Source organism: Palaemon carinicauda, chromosome 17 (genome assembly GCF_036898095.1).
Source record: "Palaemon carinicauda isolate YSFRI2023 chromosome 17, ASM3689809v2, whole genome shotgun sequence".
NCBI classification, from domain to species: domain Eukaryota; kingdom Metazoa; phylum Arthropoda; class Malacostraca; order Decapoda; family Palaemonidae; genus Palaemon; species Palaemon carinicauda.
The window spans coordinates 49,001,573-49,022,873 of NC_090741.1; the positions used below are offsets into that span (position 1 = coordinate 49,001,573).

The following is a 21,301-nucleotide window of genomic DNA, read 5'->3' on the forward strand; positions in this document are numbered from 1 at the left end:
TGCTTGAACTAAGTCTCGCATAAGCCCTAATATAGTCTAAATCTACCTATCTAAATTTCCCAAACTGTGTTGTTCTTTGGCCCCTGTTTGAATGTTTATCAATTAAAGTAATTGGTCCTTCTGCCTGTTTGAAACCAACAGAGAGTCTATCATTATCCATGGTACTACTGTATAGTATATCTAATAAGGAGAGGGGATGACCCATGAAAAAAAGGAGTGGTAGTACGATAAGAAGCAAAAGCAGGTCTGCATGTGATCGACCTTAAACTTCAAAATAGGAGACAAAATCAAGAGCTTCTATGTATCTGGGACCATCCAACCCAGGAAGAACAAAATTGTTTCTTAAATATCACTGCAAATTTAGTAAACTTGTATGTAGCCTCTTGTGTACTATTTAATACTGTTCTATCTAAACAGCTCAAGAAATCCATAGTATGACCAAGATATGGGTCACCCCCAAAACTTCTCTTGTACAGTTCTGTATTATAAAAGGAGTCCTTGGGGAATGACAGGATCCATTCCTTACTTTGTGTCAGAAGTCATATTTATATACATAACATAATGTACGTACACACAAACATACTATGTACATATAATATACTTTAAAGAAAAAACAATCCCTTACGTTCATAAATTATTGTACAGTACCCTATACAGAAGTGTACCTACGCTTATACAGTATTGTACTAGTAGACAATAAGTAATCAATAAAATAATTCCTTCCTTTTCTTCCTGAGGGTGGCCTGCACAATGCCATCATAAGTCTCTTTTATGTTTTCCAGATATGATACACAGCAATATAAAGGCATAAAACTATCCAAAAAAGAGCAGCGCTGAAATCCCGAATTCGTATTATAAACACAGATGGCTAGCTAAAGCTAAAGTAATGCGTAACACACTACTCCATGACATTAGTTGCTCTCCACGTCAGCAAGTACAGTAGATCGTCATACCAATGAACCAAACGTTATAGCTTGAAACTGATTTATAAGGAATTTTTCAAGTACCTTATGCAAATCTCTCCGCTATGTAAAGAGGTTACCCCAACTCTACAAGCTGCACCTAAGATGGGGCCTTAGTAGGTTACTGTGGGCTGTGTAGTATATTGTGACCTGCCCTATATTTTCCATACCCATTCTGTTCCATTTATTTGTGGCATCGATCTATTGCCTTTATTTTCTGTACCATTTCGTATACCTCATTCCCATAACCCTTCCTTCACACCTTTGTGCTCATCAACATTCCATGCTTGAAGTATATGAGGAGTATCTGATGGGCTATATTCTACATTTTTGTGCTGTGACTAGCTGCATGATCTGCTATGGCATCTTTGTAATCTGAGCCTTGGGAGGATTTTCACCTCAGTACACCAGTTCAGAAACATCAGCTACCTTTAAAGGTTTAAAGGCCACTCAAGAGTGACAGAGTGAAGGGACAATGACATTTCCCTTTCAAGCAGGACAATGCCGTAGAGACTGACCATACATACATATGATCAGCACCCAAGCCCCCTCTCCACCCAAGCTAAGACCTCGGATGGCCAGGCAATGGTTGCTGATGACTCAGCAGATAGACCTATAGGCTCCCTCAAAACCCCCATCCTTAGCTTACAAGGACGGTGAGGTTACAGTGATCAAATTAACTAACGAGTCTGAGCAGGATTCAAACCCCAGTCGGGCATTCACCAGTCAGGGACGTTACCACATCGGCCACCACAACTTCTTAGGAGCCAAGAAGTTGGTTAGTGTTCTTATATCCCCCAAAACCTGGCCATTTTCTGAGAGAAACTGATAATACGAGTACTACTTTACTATTTACTGTGACCTTCACTAGGAAGACAAGCATTCTCTCAAGTCCGAGAGAACCTTCCACACATCATGAGACCTATGGGACTCTAGAAATGACTAAATGGGCTGGTTGGAAAATCTTAAATACAATTAATCAAATATACTGTAAAAGATTAATTTAATTTCCATAGCTTTCACTTCAGTTACCACATTCAGGAATAAATTACGGGGTAATAATGGTGAATTAGATAACTGTTATAGCTTCAAGATAAAAGCCAATGTTAATCTAGTTTGAAAATATCATCACCAACAAAGTACAGTGCTTACATTACATGGATTCTCTTCTATCATACATACTTTCCTTATTATCTTTATAATCCACAGAGTACACTGTATTCATTTCCCCACTCTTCCTAAAAAGTCATCTCTGGATCTGAAGTTTTCTGGACTTCCCATTAGACTTGTGGTTTCAAAATGATAATGATAAATATAATAAAAATTACAAAACCAAATGTATGACATTTACTTACCATAGATATATCTGGGGTATAAAGGATTTGCGTTCTGTGTGGCAGCGTGACAGTCCAAAGTTCAGGCGTTGGGTATAATACGTGAACCCAACCTTTCGGAAGAGTGATCTTTGAGCCAAACGGTTTTCCCACTAGATCTGCGACAGTAAGGCATCCATAACGAGTTTGAAATACGTTGTCGATCTCAGTGCCGTTCTTGTTTATTATCTTGGGTTTAACCTGAAAAACAAAATAATTTCATTATACAGGGTACTGTAAAGTACAGCATTGCATTCAACAATAATCAAAAGATGCCTATCATTTAAACTTTCACTAAAATTACTGTACATAGAAATAAAATAAGGCTGGTTTTAAATCAAAGCCAAAATCTTTATCAATGTGTAACTGAATAGAAGTCATCAACTTAGTCCGAACACAGCACTTTATAAATCTATGCCTAATATAAACTACATAAGATATTAAATACCTTTTTCTTTCAAATATTGTACAATGAATAACCTTAGAAAACCTGTATTGACTTTGTATGTAAGCAGGATAACTGAGAATAGAGTTCACTTTTACATATATGCCATTACCATTTCAAGGGAGTTGAAAAATCAGTTTGAGAACAGACATCTTTTATGCTTAAATACTCTTTTATTATTACTAAGTCCCAAATGCATTTTTTATGCAGAATTTTAACTCTAAATCTAAATATCATATACAGTACTATACTCACCTCTATTGCATATAGATGAGTGACTGATATATATAGGATAACAGTGTCTCCAACTTCTATAAGCTTTTTGCAGCTGCTGAAACTCATGGTTTGAACGGCACCTGAAACACAAACTTTCTATAAAAACTTATTTAAATAGAAGAAAGTGGAACTGGAAAACACTACATTAATGTTATCTAATACAATTATCATCATTTCAATATAAAAGAGAAATTTTATTAAAAATTGTTACTAAAGAAAGATAATATAAATCATTTCCTTAGAGGATATTCAGAGTAATCCATGCAAACACATACATATCTTATTAACCCTTTTACCCCCAAAAGGACGTACTGGTATGTTTCACAAAACTCATCCCTTTACCCCCATGGACGTACCGGTACGTCGTTGCAAAAAATTGCTATCTATAATTTTTCTTGCATATTTTTGATAATTTTTTGAGAAACTTCAGGCATTTTCCCAGAGAATGATACCAACCTGACCTCTCTATAACAAAAATTAAGGCTGTTAGAGCAATTTAAAAAAAATATACTGCAAAATGTGCTTGAAAAAAAAAAATAACCCCTGGGGGTTAAGGATTGGAAAGTTCCAAATAGCCTGGGGGTAAAAGGGGTAATAAAAATATTTTCGGTTTGAGGATACTGTAGTGTTGCATAAATTGCATAAAAATCACGATTAAATGAATTCATAATTTGAGCGACAAACGCAATACCCGTCCTTATCCCTTTCAACCCCTTTTCGGTGTTCGACAGGAGAATGCTCCTTTTACACTCTCGCAATTTTTACTAATAGCGAGTTTTATCAATTCCACATTTTTAGTAGATTCTGGTATTCTAATAAAGTTTATGATAACATGTTTTTCTCATGATTAGTGCAATTTATCAAAGTTTGTGTTAAAATATGAGAAAAATTACAAAATTATGCAGTGTGCACCCGAAACCAAGCTCGTGTCAATGGCTTCGGCCGGTGTTGTTATTAAATTTAGACTCACTATTACGATACTTCTTAATATATTTATTCGGTAACATTACTTATTGACAAAACCTATATCTGAGGGAGAAATTTAGGTTGGTAAATAGGTTTCGATTCACATAGTTGCTTTGACGTTGTTGCCTTTTTTAGAATGATTTATTGTTGATTTGTTCTCTTCATTTATTTATTTCCTTATTTCCTTTCCTCACTGGGCTATTTTTCCCTATTGGGGCCCCTGGGCTTATAGCATCTTGCTTTTCCAACTAGGGTTGTAGCTTGGATAGTAATAATAATAATAATTACTTGATAATTATTTGAAAACAATGATGGTATTTGGACCAAAAACACCTCTGACCAATCAACTACTTGGAATCTTTTCCAAGCTAAAAGGGCACCCCTGCGAGTAGGTGCAAATCTGCATCACTAAAAAGAATGGACTATAGCATATATACCTGAAAAATCCAGTTTCATGAATGAAGCTATTTGGGACACATACATAGGGTTAAGACTTAGTCTTAGGTTAAGTATAACGCTCATAGGTTAGGTTAGGTTCGGTAAGGAATTTTAGGTTAGGTGTTTGTATCCGTTTTAAATGTTAAAAGGCCACTCATGAATGACAGGGGCAAGGGACAGTGACATTGCCCTATCGAGCAGGGCAATGCCCTAGAGACAGACCATATACACATATGATCAGCGCACAAGTACCTCTCCATCCAAGGTAGGACCAAGGACCAATCAATGGCTGCTGATGACTCAGCAGATAGACCTATAGGCTCCCCCAAACCCCCATTTTTAGTCACTATATTTGGAATCTTAAAATATCTGAACTTTTTAAAATATGAGTTTTCCCTAATTGTTCGCATCAGTACAGCTCAAAGTACTTATAAATACACAAGAACATATATTTTTAGGAGTCTATGTATATCAGCAGCCAGTTCCTCCAGCATGCATTAGAATTGGACATCAACTAACCTAAACTTTCCCCCCATAACCTAAACTGCAAGCCGTTTCCTTTCCTACTTACTTAACGGAGAGAGAGAGAGAGAGAGAGAGAGAGAGAGAGAGAGAGAGAGAGAGAGAGAGAGAGAGAGAGAGAGAGAGAGAGAGAGAGAGAGAGAGCTAACGCGTCCCTGCCACCCCTCTTATACTACCATATTCTTAGCCACCTGTTATCATACATACATACATACACCCCATATTTTAAGAATATTGGGTAAAACTAGGTATTTCTTTACTGTGAAAATAAGTGTAATGGGGTAAATGAAGTTTATCGGGACAGGGCGATATCTTTTTTATTACTAGCCCAATCTTTTTCCCTTACGGGGAAGATGTGATTTACTATGATCCGATATACCATAATATGAAGTTATTTTATATTTTCTAAGTTCAGCCCAAGAAGGGGGTCCGGGGGCTTGTGACCTGGGAACTACTAGGTTCGGTTAGGTTAGGTTTGTATGATAGCGACAGTGGTTGGGGGGTCGCAGGGGTGCGTTAGACCCCCCCCCCTTAGGTCATTAGAAAGGTATGGACACGGCTTGTAGGTCAGGTTAGGAGGGTAGGTTCGGTTAGGTTGGGTTTAAGGGGTTTGTAAGACAGCGACAGTGGTGGGGGGGGGTCGCAGGGGGCGTCAGACCCCCATTAGGTCATTAAAAAGGTATGGACAAGGCTTGTAGGTCAGGTTAGGAGGGGAAGTTTGGGTTAGTTGTCCATTTTTCTCGGCGTGTCCCCATAAACTACAAAGGCTCCAGTGTAATTTTTGAAGGCTTTGTATATCAGAGGACAGTTCCTCCCATGTGGATTAAAAGTGGGGGTAGTTTGTAGCGCTACGGCCAAGCGTCCTAATTTGCTTATTATCGCTCCGACTGTTATCTTGTATAGAATAAAAACGTTTGGGAATGGTCTACGGATCTTAAATATGTTATGTAAGGGGTGGTCGGGGGGGGGGGGGCGCAGCCCCCCTGGGTAAGGACACGGCTTTTAGCATAGGTTAGGTGGGTTTTTTAAGTTAGTTTCTCCCGTCGTACTCGTTGGTAAGGAAACTGTTGTGTAAGGGGGGGTCCAGGGGGGTCCGGGGGGGCAAGCCCCCTGGGTAAGGACACGGCTTTTAGGATAAGTTAGGTGGGTTTTTCAAGTTTGCTTCTCCCACCAAAATCGTTTTTAGAACGACGGCCACAGTTCAGAATATTCCCGTTTTCTACGGGATCTGGCCGTCACCCTACAAAGGCTCCAACTAACCTAAACGTTCCCCCTACCCTAACCTACAAGCCGTGTCCTTACCTACTTATTTAACAGGGGGGGGATAACGGCCCCCTGCAACCCTCCTTACACTGCCGTATTCTAAGTTAGCCGTAATCAAACATAGCATTTTCCTAACCTCAAAATCAAATCTTGCTTCCACATGGGAAGCCGAGTGCCAAAAGGGCACTGCCGGTAAGTTACTATCTTAGTAATAGAGTAGTAACAGCTTACTTTGGGTGCCTGGTACCTTATAAATGAAATTTAATACACAAAATTAACAGTCACTATTACCTTTATGATGTATTTATGTAAAATTACGCTTAAACAACGATGCACTAAATTGTAAACAATGTATCACACGTTTTAAGTGGATTACGTATACTATATAGAGAAGCGAAAATGAGATCTGCATCTAGCATAAAGAATTCTTATGAAGTTATTAAACGAAATATAAGTAGATATGAATAAAAAACTTAAATCAATTTGCTAATTTGTGGATAATATAGAAAATTGAACAGTTTTAATAATTATACAAATGAAAATTATAGCTGAAATTTCACATCTCGGTAACATGGCTGCCACTAAAACTAATTTAGCTAAGCACAAAAACTATTTTATATCTCTATGAATTTTTTTTGTTTTGATTCTTCTTCACTCTGGAAGTGTTGAAAATGTGTCAAGGATAACTTGGGTTGTAATTTCTTTTGATTTAATTATACATATTATATACATTATTCTTATATAAAAATTAAAATTACTTCTTTATAAGAATTAAAAAATACAGTGTACAATGCTTATTCTTTGCTATCTGTGAAGAGCAACGCAGATTGTATTTGGATATAATACTTAAATAAACACATGACTTCAAAGAATTGATCAGATTTTCAGATATATAATATTGCTTTTGATACAAGTCCACAGTCTTTCTTATAAATTAAAATTACTCATGTAATATAGGGTACATTAAACAACTCAAAGCATATCGAAATAATAATAAGAATAACAGCAAGAAATAGAAAAAGAGCAACATGGATACGAGAGCAAACTAAAGTAGAGGACATTTTGACATGTAAGAACAAGAAATGGACATGGGAATGACATATAATGAGAGAGAGAGAGAGAGAGAGAGAGAGAGAGAGAGAGAGAGAGAGAGAGAGAGAGAGAGAGAGAGAGAGAGAGAGAGAGAGAGAGATTGCCATAATATCTTGAATGCATATTTATTCCGAATGGGTCATCTTTATTGGGAGGATACAATCTGTGAATACACAAAGAAAATACAGCCTAATAGGAAATTTAGTGTTATATATGTTTAAGATAGTAAAAGTTAATTCAATAGATTAAAATGAAATATAGAAATAAATTAAGAAAGATATTACATGTGCCATTTATAAAATAAATGGACCATACTCGTCAAAGGAGAATTAAGAAACATTTACAAGGTTTCTCTTCTCCATTGTTTACAAATATGAATGTAACAATTGTTCGTTGTCTTATGTTGGAGTCTCAAGTTTCATGGCCTGCTTAGACTAGAAAAAGGTCTACATGAACGAGATAGAAGTTATGTTGGCCTTCAATTTAGGAAATCAGATTACACGCCTTCACCCGTGACTCTGAGGTAAGGCTAGAGACCTACAGAACATACGGAACTGAAAATTATTATAGTCTCAGGGATCATCAGTTCACAACAGAATGAAGATCAATTCCACTATTAATATATCAAAGCTAGTTTTTAGGTATTCATTTTAGGTATTTTGCCCTTAGCTTTATATATATATATATATATATATATATATATATATATATATATATATATATATATATATATATGTGTGTGTGTGTGTGTATATATATGTGTATATATATATATATATATATATATATATATATATATATATATATATATATATATATATATATATATATGTGTGTGTGTGTTTGTAAGTTGAGGACCGTCTGTACATGTTCTGAACATGAACGAGTACTTAGAACCTTCTTTCGTTTTATAAAAACAAGACACCAAAATTATCAAGCTTCCATCTGAAGTACACTACTTAACTATCTTGACTTAAAGATTGATGTAACATGAGACAAAACAAAGTAAGTTGGATGTCAGAAATGACATACAGTATTTTAAACAGACATAAGAGGGACATTACACTATGTAACTCTGTGCTATTACGTCTTTCCAGTCCAGGTACTTTCACCTTTGTATAATTGTAAATGGACAATGAGTGAAATGAGTACTATCAACTTATACAATAGCATAAACTGTTCAGTAAATTCAGTTATATACCTGTGGAAAATGAGATGACACTGAATTTCTTATACAAGTGAATTTTCAGTCCTCTTATAATACTATAACAGCTTTTAATCATTTCTATTTAGTTTTATATAACCATAAATAATATTAACATTTTCTCTCAAGCCGAAAATTCATAAAAGTTTTAAGTAATTTGTATTTCTCCTAACTATAGAAACCTTTGTCCTTTACATAAAGTATGATTCAGCAACGCGAGGATTATTCTTTAATATCTAACGAGGTAGTTACAACTACTGAGAGGTGGCAAGGGAAGCTCTCTCAGTCGGTCAGATAGACACACACTTTGGACCTTAGACCTAGAACTTGTAGTCTTTGAGAGAGGACACAGACCCACACCAAGAGTAAACCGGCAGGACAGAGAGACTAACTCTGATGACCCCTGGATGCCTCCAGTGAAGAGATGGAGGAGGAGTTGAACTTAGTATCGTGGGCAGCTGGGTCTTGGCCACAAACCCAGGAACCAGCGAAGGCAAACTCCTTTCATCTTTCGGAATGACTGGGACTATGCAAGATGTCAAAAGTTCACCAATTCACTTTGACAAAGCTACGGTGGCTGAAAGACAATGTATAGAGTCAGATCTTTTGTCTGACACTTATCTCAAAGGTTCATAAGAAACTTGAGAATATTAATCACATTCCACATTCCAGGGGTGGCCACAACTAGGCTACTTGAAGCTCTTCATGAACATAGACAACTTCCAAGAGGAGAATAGATCTAGCTTCTCAGTTGGAGGACTTCGCTTAAAGCTGAGAAATAGCCTTCCCCAGAACGACTGAGAGGCGCTTCTCTTAGCAAAAACAGGGACAAGGATGACCATAGCATGCGCTAGAGCAATGATGATTGGAGGAGTGTCCCTTCTACGATAACAATAGCAGAAAAAGGTTCTCTTCTTTAGATAACTGAAGAGGTCCATAATAGATCTCAACACATCTCCTGCGCAAAGTCTTTTGCTTGGAGGAGATACTGTACAGTCTCTAACCATAAACGACTTCACATATTAACGGAAGAGATACTGTACAGTCTCTAACCATAAACTACTTCACATATTAACAGAGGAGATACTGTACAGTCTCTAACCATAAACGACTTCACATATTAGAGGAAGTATTCACAGTTTTCTGGGGATACTTGCCTCAATGTGCTAACAGATCAGAATCACGCTCATCTCGTGGTAATTTGGGAGCCACCATGGTACTCCTGACACCTGGGCATAATCAGAACTCTGTTGATCCACCAGGATATCAGGTTGAAAGGAGGGAAAAGTGTAGAGTGCAAGTGATCCCATTGGTGTAGGACACCTTGCTGATAGATCTAAAGGATTGACCACTCCCCAGATGTGAAACAGACTGGTCAACTCACAAGACTGTGCGAGACAGTTGCTCCTCATAACATATGCTATTTTTGGGCTCAAGCCATGGCGTCCTGATGGAAGGTTCCTTTTTGGTAGCTTCCTTGGGTATAATACTACTAAGATATTCCCAGAGAATTTAACCACAGGTTATCACAGAATTCTAACTTCTGGAGCGAGTATCTCAAAGGTTTCCCTTTAAGACATCGTAAATCAACAGGGGACGCATGTCTAAACGCGCCACATAGCTATCTTCACCCCGAACAGAGTTAATGCTTCGGTGTGTAAGGGTAGAGAATAGCTGGGAGCCGTTCCACAGCCAATCTCACTCGTGGCTACTACTGATACTCGAGACGTAAACAAACGGGCGCCATTGCTCAAATGACGTCACGCCCGTCTTCATCCTTTGCTTAGTAGCTGCCCTACTTAGACGGATTTTCCCTGTGCTCCTTTTATCGAGTTGCATCTACGTTATGTCGTTACCTTCAGCCTCACCATCTTCTGGAAAGTTGAGTACAAGGTTCCAGTATTGTTTAGTTAAGCTCTGGCCGTAAAGTAAATATTACTTTTCGAGATAATTGCTGTTTTGTGGCAGAGCTGTGCCTCTACCGGACCCGCCATTTTATGGCGTCGTTGTTGTTATGCATGCCTTATTTAGTTAGCCACAACAACGCTTCCGGCCTTATTTACTAATCGAATACATTAGTTTATTTAGTCTTCATAGCTAGGAACTTTTACATCGTGCTTCGACGCTTTTTATCGGTCATCGATTGACCTCATACCAGTCGGCTTCTATAGCCCCCAGGCCAGAGCGCCTGTACATAAGTGTTCATGCATGATTTTATTAGTGATCCTAGACTAAGTTATGAAGATAGGGGCATTATTTTACAATACTTTCGACCGTGATGCAATGTTCTTTCGCCTTCAGGGACCATATAGGGGATAGGTTAGTTAGTGTCTCTTTCTAACCTAACCTACTTGTAGGACCCCTATATGCTTCCTTCATCCCCTGCCTCGGCATTCCCTCTAATTAGCCTTGATTCCCTTTCTGAGTAAAGGGATCAAGTGTCTAATGGAGTATTTATCGCCTCTCAGTCCTCCCTATGGGAATGAACCCCCCTTAGGGTTGCGTCCGAGAGTGAGGTTAGGCTAGCCCTACCTCTATGGCTAGGATTAGTCTATGACTATCCTGCGATAGCGATATGTCTTCTACCTTCCCTAGTTCAGGACTTTTAGCCCTGCTCTAGGTTAGGTTAGGAAGGTTTCTCTGTTCCCTGCTGAAACTGTACCCATGCACCGTTTCAGCCGATCTGCCTTATCTTAGGTTAGGGAGTGTCCTCCCTTTCCCTAGTGGCCGCTCTGGTACAGAAACCCTTCCTTGGAAGACTTCTCTCTACTCCCCTCCCCACCTATCTCTTGTATAGCCTAGCCTATGCTTAGGTTAGTCTATACCCACCTGTCCCCTGTCCTACAACTCCTCCTTAGGGTGGAGTAGTAGGGCTACCCGAGCTTCCCTGTGCAGTCCGCTCTGGTACATATACCCTTCATAGTGTCCTATGGGGTTAGTCTCTAGATGTGTTCTGCATATGGGGGGCTCCCCCTCTTTGGGTGTCCCCTAGCCCTCCCTTGGGCTACCTAGCTCCCGGTCCTCTGTGACCCCTGCTCCTGGATGATAGAGCCTGTCTCTATCATGGGTACACCCTCTCAGGGGGGGGATGTCCGGAGTCCATGAATGAACTTCCTGCATCCCTCCCCCCCCCCTGTCTCTCTCCCTATCCGGGTGCCGGTCTCTTGCCGCCTCCACCGTCGGCGATAACCGCCTCCTACCTTGGTGACTCTCCCTACCCTTGCCGACAGCCCCCTGTGTGCCGGGGGACTGCCGACTGCCGCCGGCTCCTACCGGCGGCTCTCCTCCCTCCTAGCTTGTCGTCCGCTCGCCGGTCGGCCGCCGGAGTGCCGGCATCTATTGCCGGCAACCCGGTTCCGCTATAACCATCCTTGTCCCAGTCACCAAGCCGGCATCCTCCGACTGCCGGAGCCGCCGCTCCCCTGTCGGCGTGCCGCCGTTGTACCGGCGGCCGCCACCCTGGTATACTCTTGACTTACATATTGTCTGTCTTGATGCCAGAAACTCTGTCGGAGCGACCTCCGGCATGCCGGCGGCTTGCCGGAAACCCCCGGAGGCGTCAAGAATACTTGCACCCCCTTCTAGCTATCATATGATACTGGTAGCCCTATACCGCAAACAGATGGACTGTTTCCACTATTAAGATCAATACCTTGGTACTGTTCTGTTAGGGATCATGCTGTCTCTTTGCACTCTTCTAATTCCAGCATGCTGCGTGCATCTTTGCACGGCTGGTTGCCGGAAGCTGTTACCTTAAAAGGAGGCCCTCTAGCCCCTAGTTTGGGACCGAATGATCTCGGTCCCAATCTTACCCTTGGTTTTTCCACGGAATTCCATTGCCTTATGGAACTCTAAGGAATACTATCCGGTGCCTTCGGTCTCGGATTATCCAAGGATAAAGCTTACGGTAACCAGCCGGGCGAGATGCATGGAGTATGTTCTCTTTACTATTTCATTCTCTATGCATCACACCCTTCTTTAAGTTAAAATTAATGATTAATATTAACTTAGTTTAAGAGCCATTCTTATGACTCCCCCATACTCATTTCCTCTATCTTCCACAGGAAGAGCAGATGAAGTGTGACTTCGCCTTCTGCGCTGTGAAACGCCCGCAGTTTTACGGGCATACGGCTTGCAGGACTCACGCCCCTTGTGCCGACAAGAAAGGGGATCTGAAGTTTTGGAATCCACTGAACTGTACGGTATGCCAGGCTCACATGACTGACGCCTTCCATAACCCTCCCTCAGCGGAGGTCAGAGACATTTCTCGTGAAAAGCTACGCAAGTGGGTGCGTGGCTTCCAGAAAAATGCCACCGGCCCTTACCTGGCCACAGAAGAATTGAGGTCACTCCTGTTCCCTAAGGCCTCCCCTGATTCAGTGGTACCCAAAGACGTGATTCCCATTGTCCAACTTACAGTGGAACCTGATGTTGTCATGGCTCAGTCCATGCACGAGTGTCGCCTGGATTCCGGAGATGACGAACAGATGTCGGATGTCTCGGAAGACACCGAGAAGACGCTTATGGCTCAAGGAGCCGAAGATGACGAAGACAAGGTGGAATACGCCGAGTCTGAGCAAGAGGTCGCTCCTCCGTCCATCCCCCCTCCTACTCCTACACCGACGGAAGTGTCTATTCCGTCTACCTCCTCGACCCCGGATCCCTCTTCTTCCACTCAAGAATTGATCCGACTGATTAGAGCCGTCATGGACGACAGGTTGAAGGAGAATCAGGAGTCCATCAGGTCCATGATAGGATCCAGAGAACCGAAGAGGATTTCGGTTAAGGATCTCCCCGCTTGCTCACATGTCAACCCGTGGAGGTATGCTGAGCATATGGTGATCGCGACCGGCAGGATCTTTGTCAGCGATAAGATCGGCACGGTCCCCTTGGAAGACGTGGAGTTCTTCCCAAACTTTGAGGCCTACCCGGACTGTTACGTCCGTCTGCGCTCTGAACCTGCCTCGAAGGAAGAGACCGAACCGAAGGAAGAGATAGTGTTTGATCTCGCAAAGGCCCAGGCTATGCTAGCCAACACATTCAAGAGTAGGGGCTTTACCTGCTCTAAGCTTCCGGCCCTGAGCAAGAAGCACCCTACTTATGTCGCACCTGAAAGTGCGACTCTTCCATTCCTGGAAAAGGCCTTAGCTGCGTGCCTTAAAGCTGCGGAAGAAGGGAAAGCCTGCCCTGCACTGGAGGAGTGCAGACCCTTCTCTATAGTAACTCCCCCTGACGCTCGAAACTGGAAGGATGTCCAGCATACTTTCGTAGTGGGAAAGCTAGATCCTGACGTCGCCAGACGTCAGTTTAATGAAGACCTCCCTAAGCTCAACGATCACCTCCTTCGCCGGGAACAAGATACGAAGGAGAGGCTCGCAGCATCCTTATCTCATCAAGTCCAACTTGAAATCATGGCCTGTGACACCAGAGTACCAGACCATTACATGGTACTCTCCAAATCCCACCTGATAACCGTGATGAAGGACTTGTACCACTTCATAAAGGCTCGGAGAGCCTGTCGTGAATTCGTGTTTGCAGGTGCTACCGTGAAACACGAACCCCGGAGGCTGATTTCCTCCAACATCTGGGGTAAACACCTCTTTCCCTCTGACCTCGTGAAGGAAATCACTGACAGAGCCGCCACGGAGAATAGGAACCTTCTCCACAAGTGGGGCATGTCCAAGAAAAGGAAACCCTCTCAGGACGACGGACCTCAACTTAAGAGGAAATCCCAAAAACAGAAACCCCAGCAACGTCAACAAAGACGTCAGTTTCCGGGACCCGCTACCTCCCAAGTGGTTGCCCAACCACAACAGACCTTTCAATTGGTCCCCCAACCGGTGTTGTCACAGTCACCGGTCTTCACCCCTGCCTTCGAGCAACAGTCAACTACCTTTCGTCCCAAAGGTAGAGGCTCATACAAGGGTGCAAGCAAAGACGCCTCTCGCCGTCCCTCCAGAGGCAGAGGAGGAAAGGGAGCTAGCGACCGAGGCAGCAAGCCCTCGGGACACCAGAAGCAATGAAGTGCTTCCGGTGGGAGGAAGACTCCGCCAATTCCAGGATCGTTGGACCTTCGATCCCTGGGCACACAGCATCGTCAAGAAGGGTCTAGGCTGGAGTTGGACTCAACCACCCCCAACCTTTCAGCAATTCTTCCAACAATCAACCCCCCTTCTGGAAGAATATGTCCTAGATCTCTTGAACAAGAAGGTGATAAGGAAGGTAAAGTCCACCAGGTTCCAAGGGAGACTGTTTTGAGTCCCCAAGAAAGACTCCGACAAACTCAGAGTCATTCTGGACTTATCCCCCCTCAACAAGTTCATAGCGAACGACAAGTTCAAGATGCTGACTCTTCAACAGATAAGGACCCTTCTGCCTCGAGGTTCCTACACGGTCTCCATAGACCTGGCGGATGCCTACTGGCACGTTCCAATGAACCATCACGCTTCCTCCTACCTAGGATTTCGACTCCAAAGGAAAAGCTACGCCTTCCGGGCCATGCCATTCGGCCTCAACGTGGCCCCTCGGATCTTCACAAAGCTGGCGGACGCCATAGTACAACAGCTCCGCCTCCGAAACGTCCAGGTGATGGCCTACCTCGACGACTGGCTAGTCTGGGCTCCATCGCCCGAAGATTGTGTAAAATCTTGCAACAAAGTCACCCAGTACCTAGAACACCTGGGATTCAAGATCAACGAGAAGAAATCTCGCCTCTCTCCAGCTCAGAAGTTCCAGTGGTTGGGAATCCACTGGAACCTTCAGTCACACCGCCTTTCCATCCCCCAGAAGAAAAGGAAGGAAATAGCAGGGTCTGTCAAGCGACTGCTGAAATCCAAACGCATTTCAAGACGCCAGCAGGAACGAGTTCTAGGCTCTCTGCAGTTCGCCTCAGTGACAAACCCAGTGCTTCGCGCACAGCTAAAGGATGCCGCGGGAGTCTGGAGACGTTCGGCATCCATCGCTCGAAGAGACCTCAAGAGACGGCTTCCAAACAGACTACGACTTCTTCTAAAGCCGTGGTCAGAAGCAAAGGCCCTGAAAAGGTCCATTCCTCTCCAACACCCTCCTCCATCACTCAACATCCACACGGACGCTTCGCTGGAGGGTTGGGGAGGTCACTCCCACCAAAAACAGGCTCAAGGCACCTGGTCTCCCCTGTTCAAGACGTTCCACATAAACATCTTGGAGGCCATGGCGGTCCTTCTAACCCTAAAGAAGTTATCCCCGCCACCCTCGATCCACATCCGTCTAACCCTAGACAACTCGGTGGTAGTTCGTTGTCTCAATCGCCAAGGCTCAAGATCGCCCCAGATAAATCAGGTGCTTCTCCCAATCTTCCGTCTGGCAGAGAAGAAGAAGTGGCACTTGTCTGCAGTTCACCTACAAGGATTCCGCAACGTGACAGCGGATGCTCTATCTCGGACAAACCCGATAGAGTCGGAATGGTCTCTAGACGCAATATCGTTCTCCTTCATCTCTCACCAAGTCCCAGAACTTCAGATAGATCTCTTTGCAACGAGCGACAACAATCAACTTCCTCGGTATGTGGCCCCGTACGAGGACCCCAAAGCGGAAGCAGTGGATGCCATGTCACTGGATTGGAACAGATGGTCCAAGATCTACCTGTTCCCCCCCACCAACCTTCTGTTGAAAGTCCTCTCCAAACTGAGAACCTTCAAAGGGACAGCGGCCCTAGTGGCTCCCAAGTGGCCTCGGAGCAACTGGTACCCCCTGGTCCTGGAGCTGCAGCCCAAGCTGATCCCTCTTCCGGGCCCAGTTCTCTCTCAACATGTACAGAAGTCGACTGTCTTCGCTTCATCATCGAAAATCAAGGACCTTCATCTCATGATTTTCTCTCCCTAGCCGCAAAGAAGAGGTTTGGGATCTCGAAGAAAAGTCTGGACTTCCTAGAGGAATACAAGACCGAATCCACAAGACGGCAATATGAATCATCCTGGAGGAAATGGGTCTCCTTCGTCAAGACAAAAAATCCTAATGAAATCACGATTGATTTCTGCATGTCCTTCTTTATTCACCTTCATGGACAGGGATTAGCAGCCAATACGATATCAACCTGCAAATCGGCCTTGACCAGACCAATTCTATATGCTTTCCAAATTGATCTGTCCAGCGACATCTTCAACAAACTGCCGAAAGCATGTGCTCGCCTACGCCCAGCACCCCCACCGAAACTGATCTCCTGGTCACTAGACAAGGTGCTCCATTTCGCCTCCAACTTGGACAATGATTCCTGCCCTCTCAAGGATCTGACTCAGAAAGTTATATTTCTCTTTGCTCTCGCTTCAGGAGCTCGAGTCAGCGAAATAGTGGCTTTATCAAGAGAGGATGGACACATCCTGTTTACCGATACAGGCGAAGTTACCCTCTCCCCTGATCCGACGTTTCTCGCCAAAAATGAATTACCCACCAAAAGATGGGGCCCTTGGAGAATATGCCCCCTGAAGGAGGATGCCTCTCTATGTCCAGTAGAGAGCCTTAAGGTCTATCTTCGCAGAACTTCAAACTTTGGTGGAGGCCAACTCTTCAAAGGAGAAACATCGGGCAGCGACCTGTCACTGAAACAATTAAGAGCGAAAATCACCTACTTCATTCGCAGAGCGGATCCTAACAGTACACCCGCTGGTCATGATCCTAGAAAAGTGGCATCATCTCTGAATTTCTTTCAGAGCATGGACTTTGAAAGCCTTAAAAACTTCACGGGTTGGAAGTCCTCGCGAGTTTTCTTTAAACATTATGCGAAACAAGTGCACGAAGTCAAACATTTTGTGGTAGCCGCAGGTAGTGTTATGAAACCTGCACCTAACTCTGCGTAGAACAGTGAGTTACTTGGGACTCTAACTCTTCGGGTGCCTATGTTGACCCTCGAGCGATTCATAGTGATGTCGAAAACACTTAGTGCTTTTATAACTGTTCTTATCCCAGGTGAAATGTCATAGTTGTCACACAAGTGCCACATGCCTTGAGCATGACGTGTTTTTTATTCAAAGACTTGCGTTCCTCGAGAACGAGTGCCTACTAATAAACTTGAAATTCCTTTTCAGATTCAAGAGCAAGTCTTTATTACTATGTACATTATAATTACTGTAAATGAACTTTACTTATTGCTGTAAATTATTTAATTTCTGCATTGTGAAATAAAATTTCTATTTTATTACCTGTGCGTCTCAATCAGCTCCTACTTACTATGAAATACATGCCTGTCATAGTTTTATTATTCCCCCTTTTCCTTATGGTTATGAAGAAATTAAGATGCTAACTCTTAATTTATATTCACTCTGATTATGTAAGGTTCCAACACGAATACTTACTTTCATTACCAGGGAGATGAACCACCACTCTCAAATACACAGTGCCCAACCACCACTGGTCTAATTTTCAGAATGTTCCTATACAAATACCAAACATTCGGCTTCATCTCCAAGTTCTTCAAGTTCTTCTATCAGGATGAATAGCCCTTCAATACCACTTTGACGTCGGCATGGCCCATGGGAACTTCTCTGCCAAGGGGGGCAGGATGCTTCTTCCCTATGGTTCCTTGTTAAAGATTGCTATGCTGCTTTGTCAATGCCTTGGCACTTACTATTAGGGGAAAATCTACCACGATACATTGATTCTCTGGTATTCTTCCATCAGGACGCCATGGCTTGAGCCCAAAAAACGGATTTTGAGCGAAGCGAAAAATCTATTTTTGGGTGAGATAGCCATGGCGTCCTGATGGACCCTCCCTGCTACTTCGTCCAGTTTTAGATCCCACCCTGTTCTACTGTATCATGGTGTTGGGCAAGCAACTGGCTTCAGGATGAAGACGGGCGTGACGTCATTTGAGCAATGGCGCCCGTTTGTTTACGTCTCGAGTATCAGTAGTAGCCACGAGTGAGATTGGCTGTGGAACGGCTCCCAGCTATTCTCTACCCTTACACACCGAAGCATTAACTCTGTTCGGGGTGAAGATAGCTATGTGGCGCGTTTAGACATGCGTCCCCTGTTGATTTACGATGTCTTAAAGGGAAACCTTTGAGATACTCGCTCCAGAAGTTAGAATTCTGTGATAACCTGTGGTTAAATTCTCTGGGAATATCTTAGTAGTATTATACCCAAGGAAGCTACCAAAAAGGAACCTTCCATCAGGACGCCATGGCTATCTCACCCAAAAATAGATTTTTCGCTTCGCTCAAAATCCGTTATATATACATACATATATAAATATATATATTATATATATATATATATATATATATATATATATATATATATATATATATATATATATATATATATACATACATATATCTTTCAAACCACACTTAGTTGCATTGCCAGACATATAAATACTCGGTCTCTCTCCATCCATCAGGTAAGGAGGGAGAGAGAATAGTCATACCCTGACGAGAGGAGATACCCCCAAAAGGAAACGGTAAGGGGATGCGAAGGGTTGAACCTGTGTGTGTATATATCTACCGGTATCTAAATATTTAGCCGTCATTCTTAACAGACCATGTACACTAGTATGTACAGTAATGATACCTTAACGTGGGGAAAGGGTTTGGGTATTGCCATGATCAGCAAAGCTGTACTAGTCAGGGGCCCCCTTACTAGAATGGTTTGTTCTGAGCGATCTGACTAAAGTCTCCCACCACTACCTATCTGCAGTGCCCAGCGTGGTGATGAAAATGGCCAAAACCCAGACATAACTAAGGACATGTCTGATGACTTTGTCCTGCAGTGGACTACAAATAACTGCATTTGTTATATAATATGCATATATGTATTATATATATATATATATATATATATATATATATATATATGACAACAAGCCGGAAGAAAAAGCGCTATTGTGTTTTTAATACACCACCTCAAGGTCTGATATATATATATATATATATATATATATATATATATATATATATATATATATATATATATATATGTATATATATATATAAATATATATATATATATATATATATATATATATATAAATATATATATATATATATATATATATATATATACATACATACTTTATATATATATATATATATATATATATATATATATATATATATATATATATATATATATATATATTTATACACACACACAAGGAAAGGTTATCAATACCTGCACTATGCGTTGGACTGCAGACATTAACACCGCAGGAATTTGATGAACATCACAACAAGCAGTGAAGCAAGAATGCCACATAATCCATTTTCCAATGTCCAACCTGAACGAAAAGTTTGACTGTCCTTGACCTCAAGAAAAAAGTTGAGTTTGACTGTCCTTGACCTCAAGAAAAAAGTTGAGTTTGACTGTCCTTGACCTCAAGAAAAAAGTTGAAAGTGAATGCGCGAAAGTAGTTTGTACCCACTAAGACAAACATGTTTGAGTAGCACGCACAGTGTTTATAAAACCGAAAACTTGAATTCTTGTGATAAGTAAAAGTATGGTGAAGGTAAGAATGTGTGCAAGAATGGAACAGATGATTTTGAGTTTTATTTGGTTATGTGGAAAGGATGGAGTAAGGCAAGTTACTGAAAGTATATGATCCAAAAGTGTTAAAACAAGAGAAAAAATAAAAATCTGGAAAGCTCTGCACAGATGAATTGAAGAGGTATTGGAAACAAAGGACCCCTGTATCCAGAATGCACATGAATACCTTAAGGAAAAAGGTGAATAGTGCAATGTTTATTATTATTATTATTATTATCATTATTATTATTATTATTATTATCATTATTATTATTATTATTATTATTATTATTATTATTATTATTATTATTATTATTATTATTATTATCAGCTAAGCTACAATTCTAATTGGAAAAGCGGGGTGCTATAAGCCCAAGGGTTCCAACAAGGGAAATAGCCCAGCGAGGAAAGGAAATAACAATTAATGAATATAAAATATCTTCAGATTAGTAAGAACGTTAGAATAGATCTCACAATTATAAACTATGAAGAGAGATTTAATATTTCGTTGTTATCATTATTAATTGCTAAGCTACAACCCTAGTTAGAAAAGCTGGATGCTGTGAGCACAGGGGCTCCAACATGGAAAATAGCCCAGTGAGGAAAGGAAATAAATAAACTATATTAAATGTAATGAGTAGAGAATGTAAAATATCTTAAGATCAGTAACAACGTTAGAATACATATGAAGAGAGACTCGTGCCTGCCTGTTCAACATTAAAACCTTCGCTACAAGTTTTTAAGGTAGTTGAATGTGCCTCTAGAGAGCATGTATGTGAAGTGCTAATCCTGAGGAGGTTTACCTCAAAGAGAGTTCATCCAGGATTTGTTAGCTAATATGTGAATACGATATTCATTGCAGTGTTGTCTTTCGTTGGAGCCCCACTGTTATATATTCTTAAAATATTTAATTTTTCTTTGTTTCCTTTCCTCACTGGGCTATTTTCCCTGTTGGGGCCCCTGGGCTTATAGCATCCTGCTTTTCCCACTAGGGCTGTAGCTTAGCTTTTAGTAATAATAATAATAATAATAATAAATTACTTAGTGTTTAGACATTATAGATATAGAGCTTAATTTCTTATGAAAGATTAAAATTCCTATAAACTTTATTATCATTAGAACTTATATTTTATGGAGAAATAAATAAACAAATAAATAATAACAAAATGTATAAATAAATCTACAATCAAGTAAATGACAACATGAATACACAAATAACTTGGAAATACATCATTCATATAAAACAAAGTCTTGAGATAATATT

At 41.4% G+C, this 21,301-nt stretch overlaps 1 protein-coding gene across 1 annotated transcript in view; it reads right to left on the minus strand.

The window, feature by feature from the left end:
- Nucleotides 1–6,649, minus strand: part of LOC137656736 (tRNA (adenine(58)-N(1))-methyltransferase catalytic subunit TRMT61A-like) — a 33,996-nt gene extending 27,347 nt beyond the window's left edge. Inside the window, exons 1-3 of the mRNA XM_068390975.1 lie at nucleotides 6,537–6,649; nucleotides 3,036–3,136; nucleotides 2,318–2,536 (exon numbers count right to left, since the gene is read on the minus strand). Of these exons, the coding sequence (XP_068247076.1) occupies nucleotides 2,318–2,536; nucleotides 3,036–3,122 (306 nt within the window). The 5' untranslated portion in view covers nucleotides 3,123–3,136; nucleotides 6,537–6,649. The remainder of the gene's footprint in view (nucleotides 1–2,317; nucleotides 2,537–3,035; nucleotides 3,137–6,536) is intronic.
- Between the last annotated feature and the right edge of the window lie 14,652 nt (nucleotides 6,650–21,301).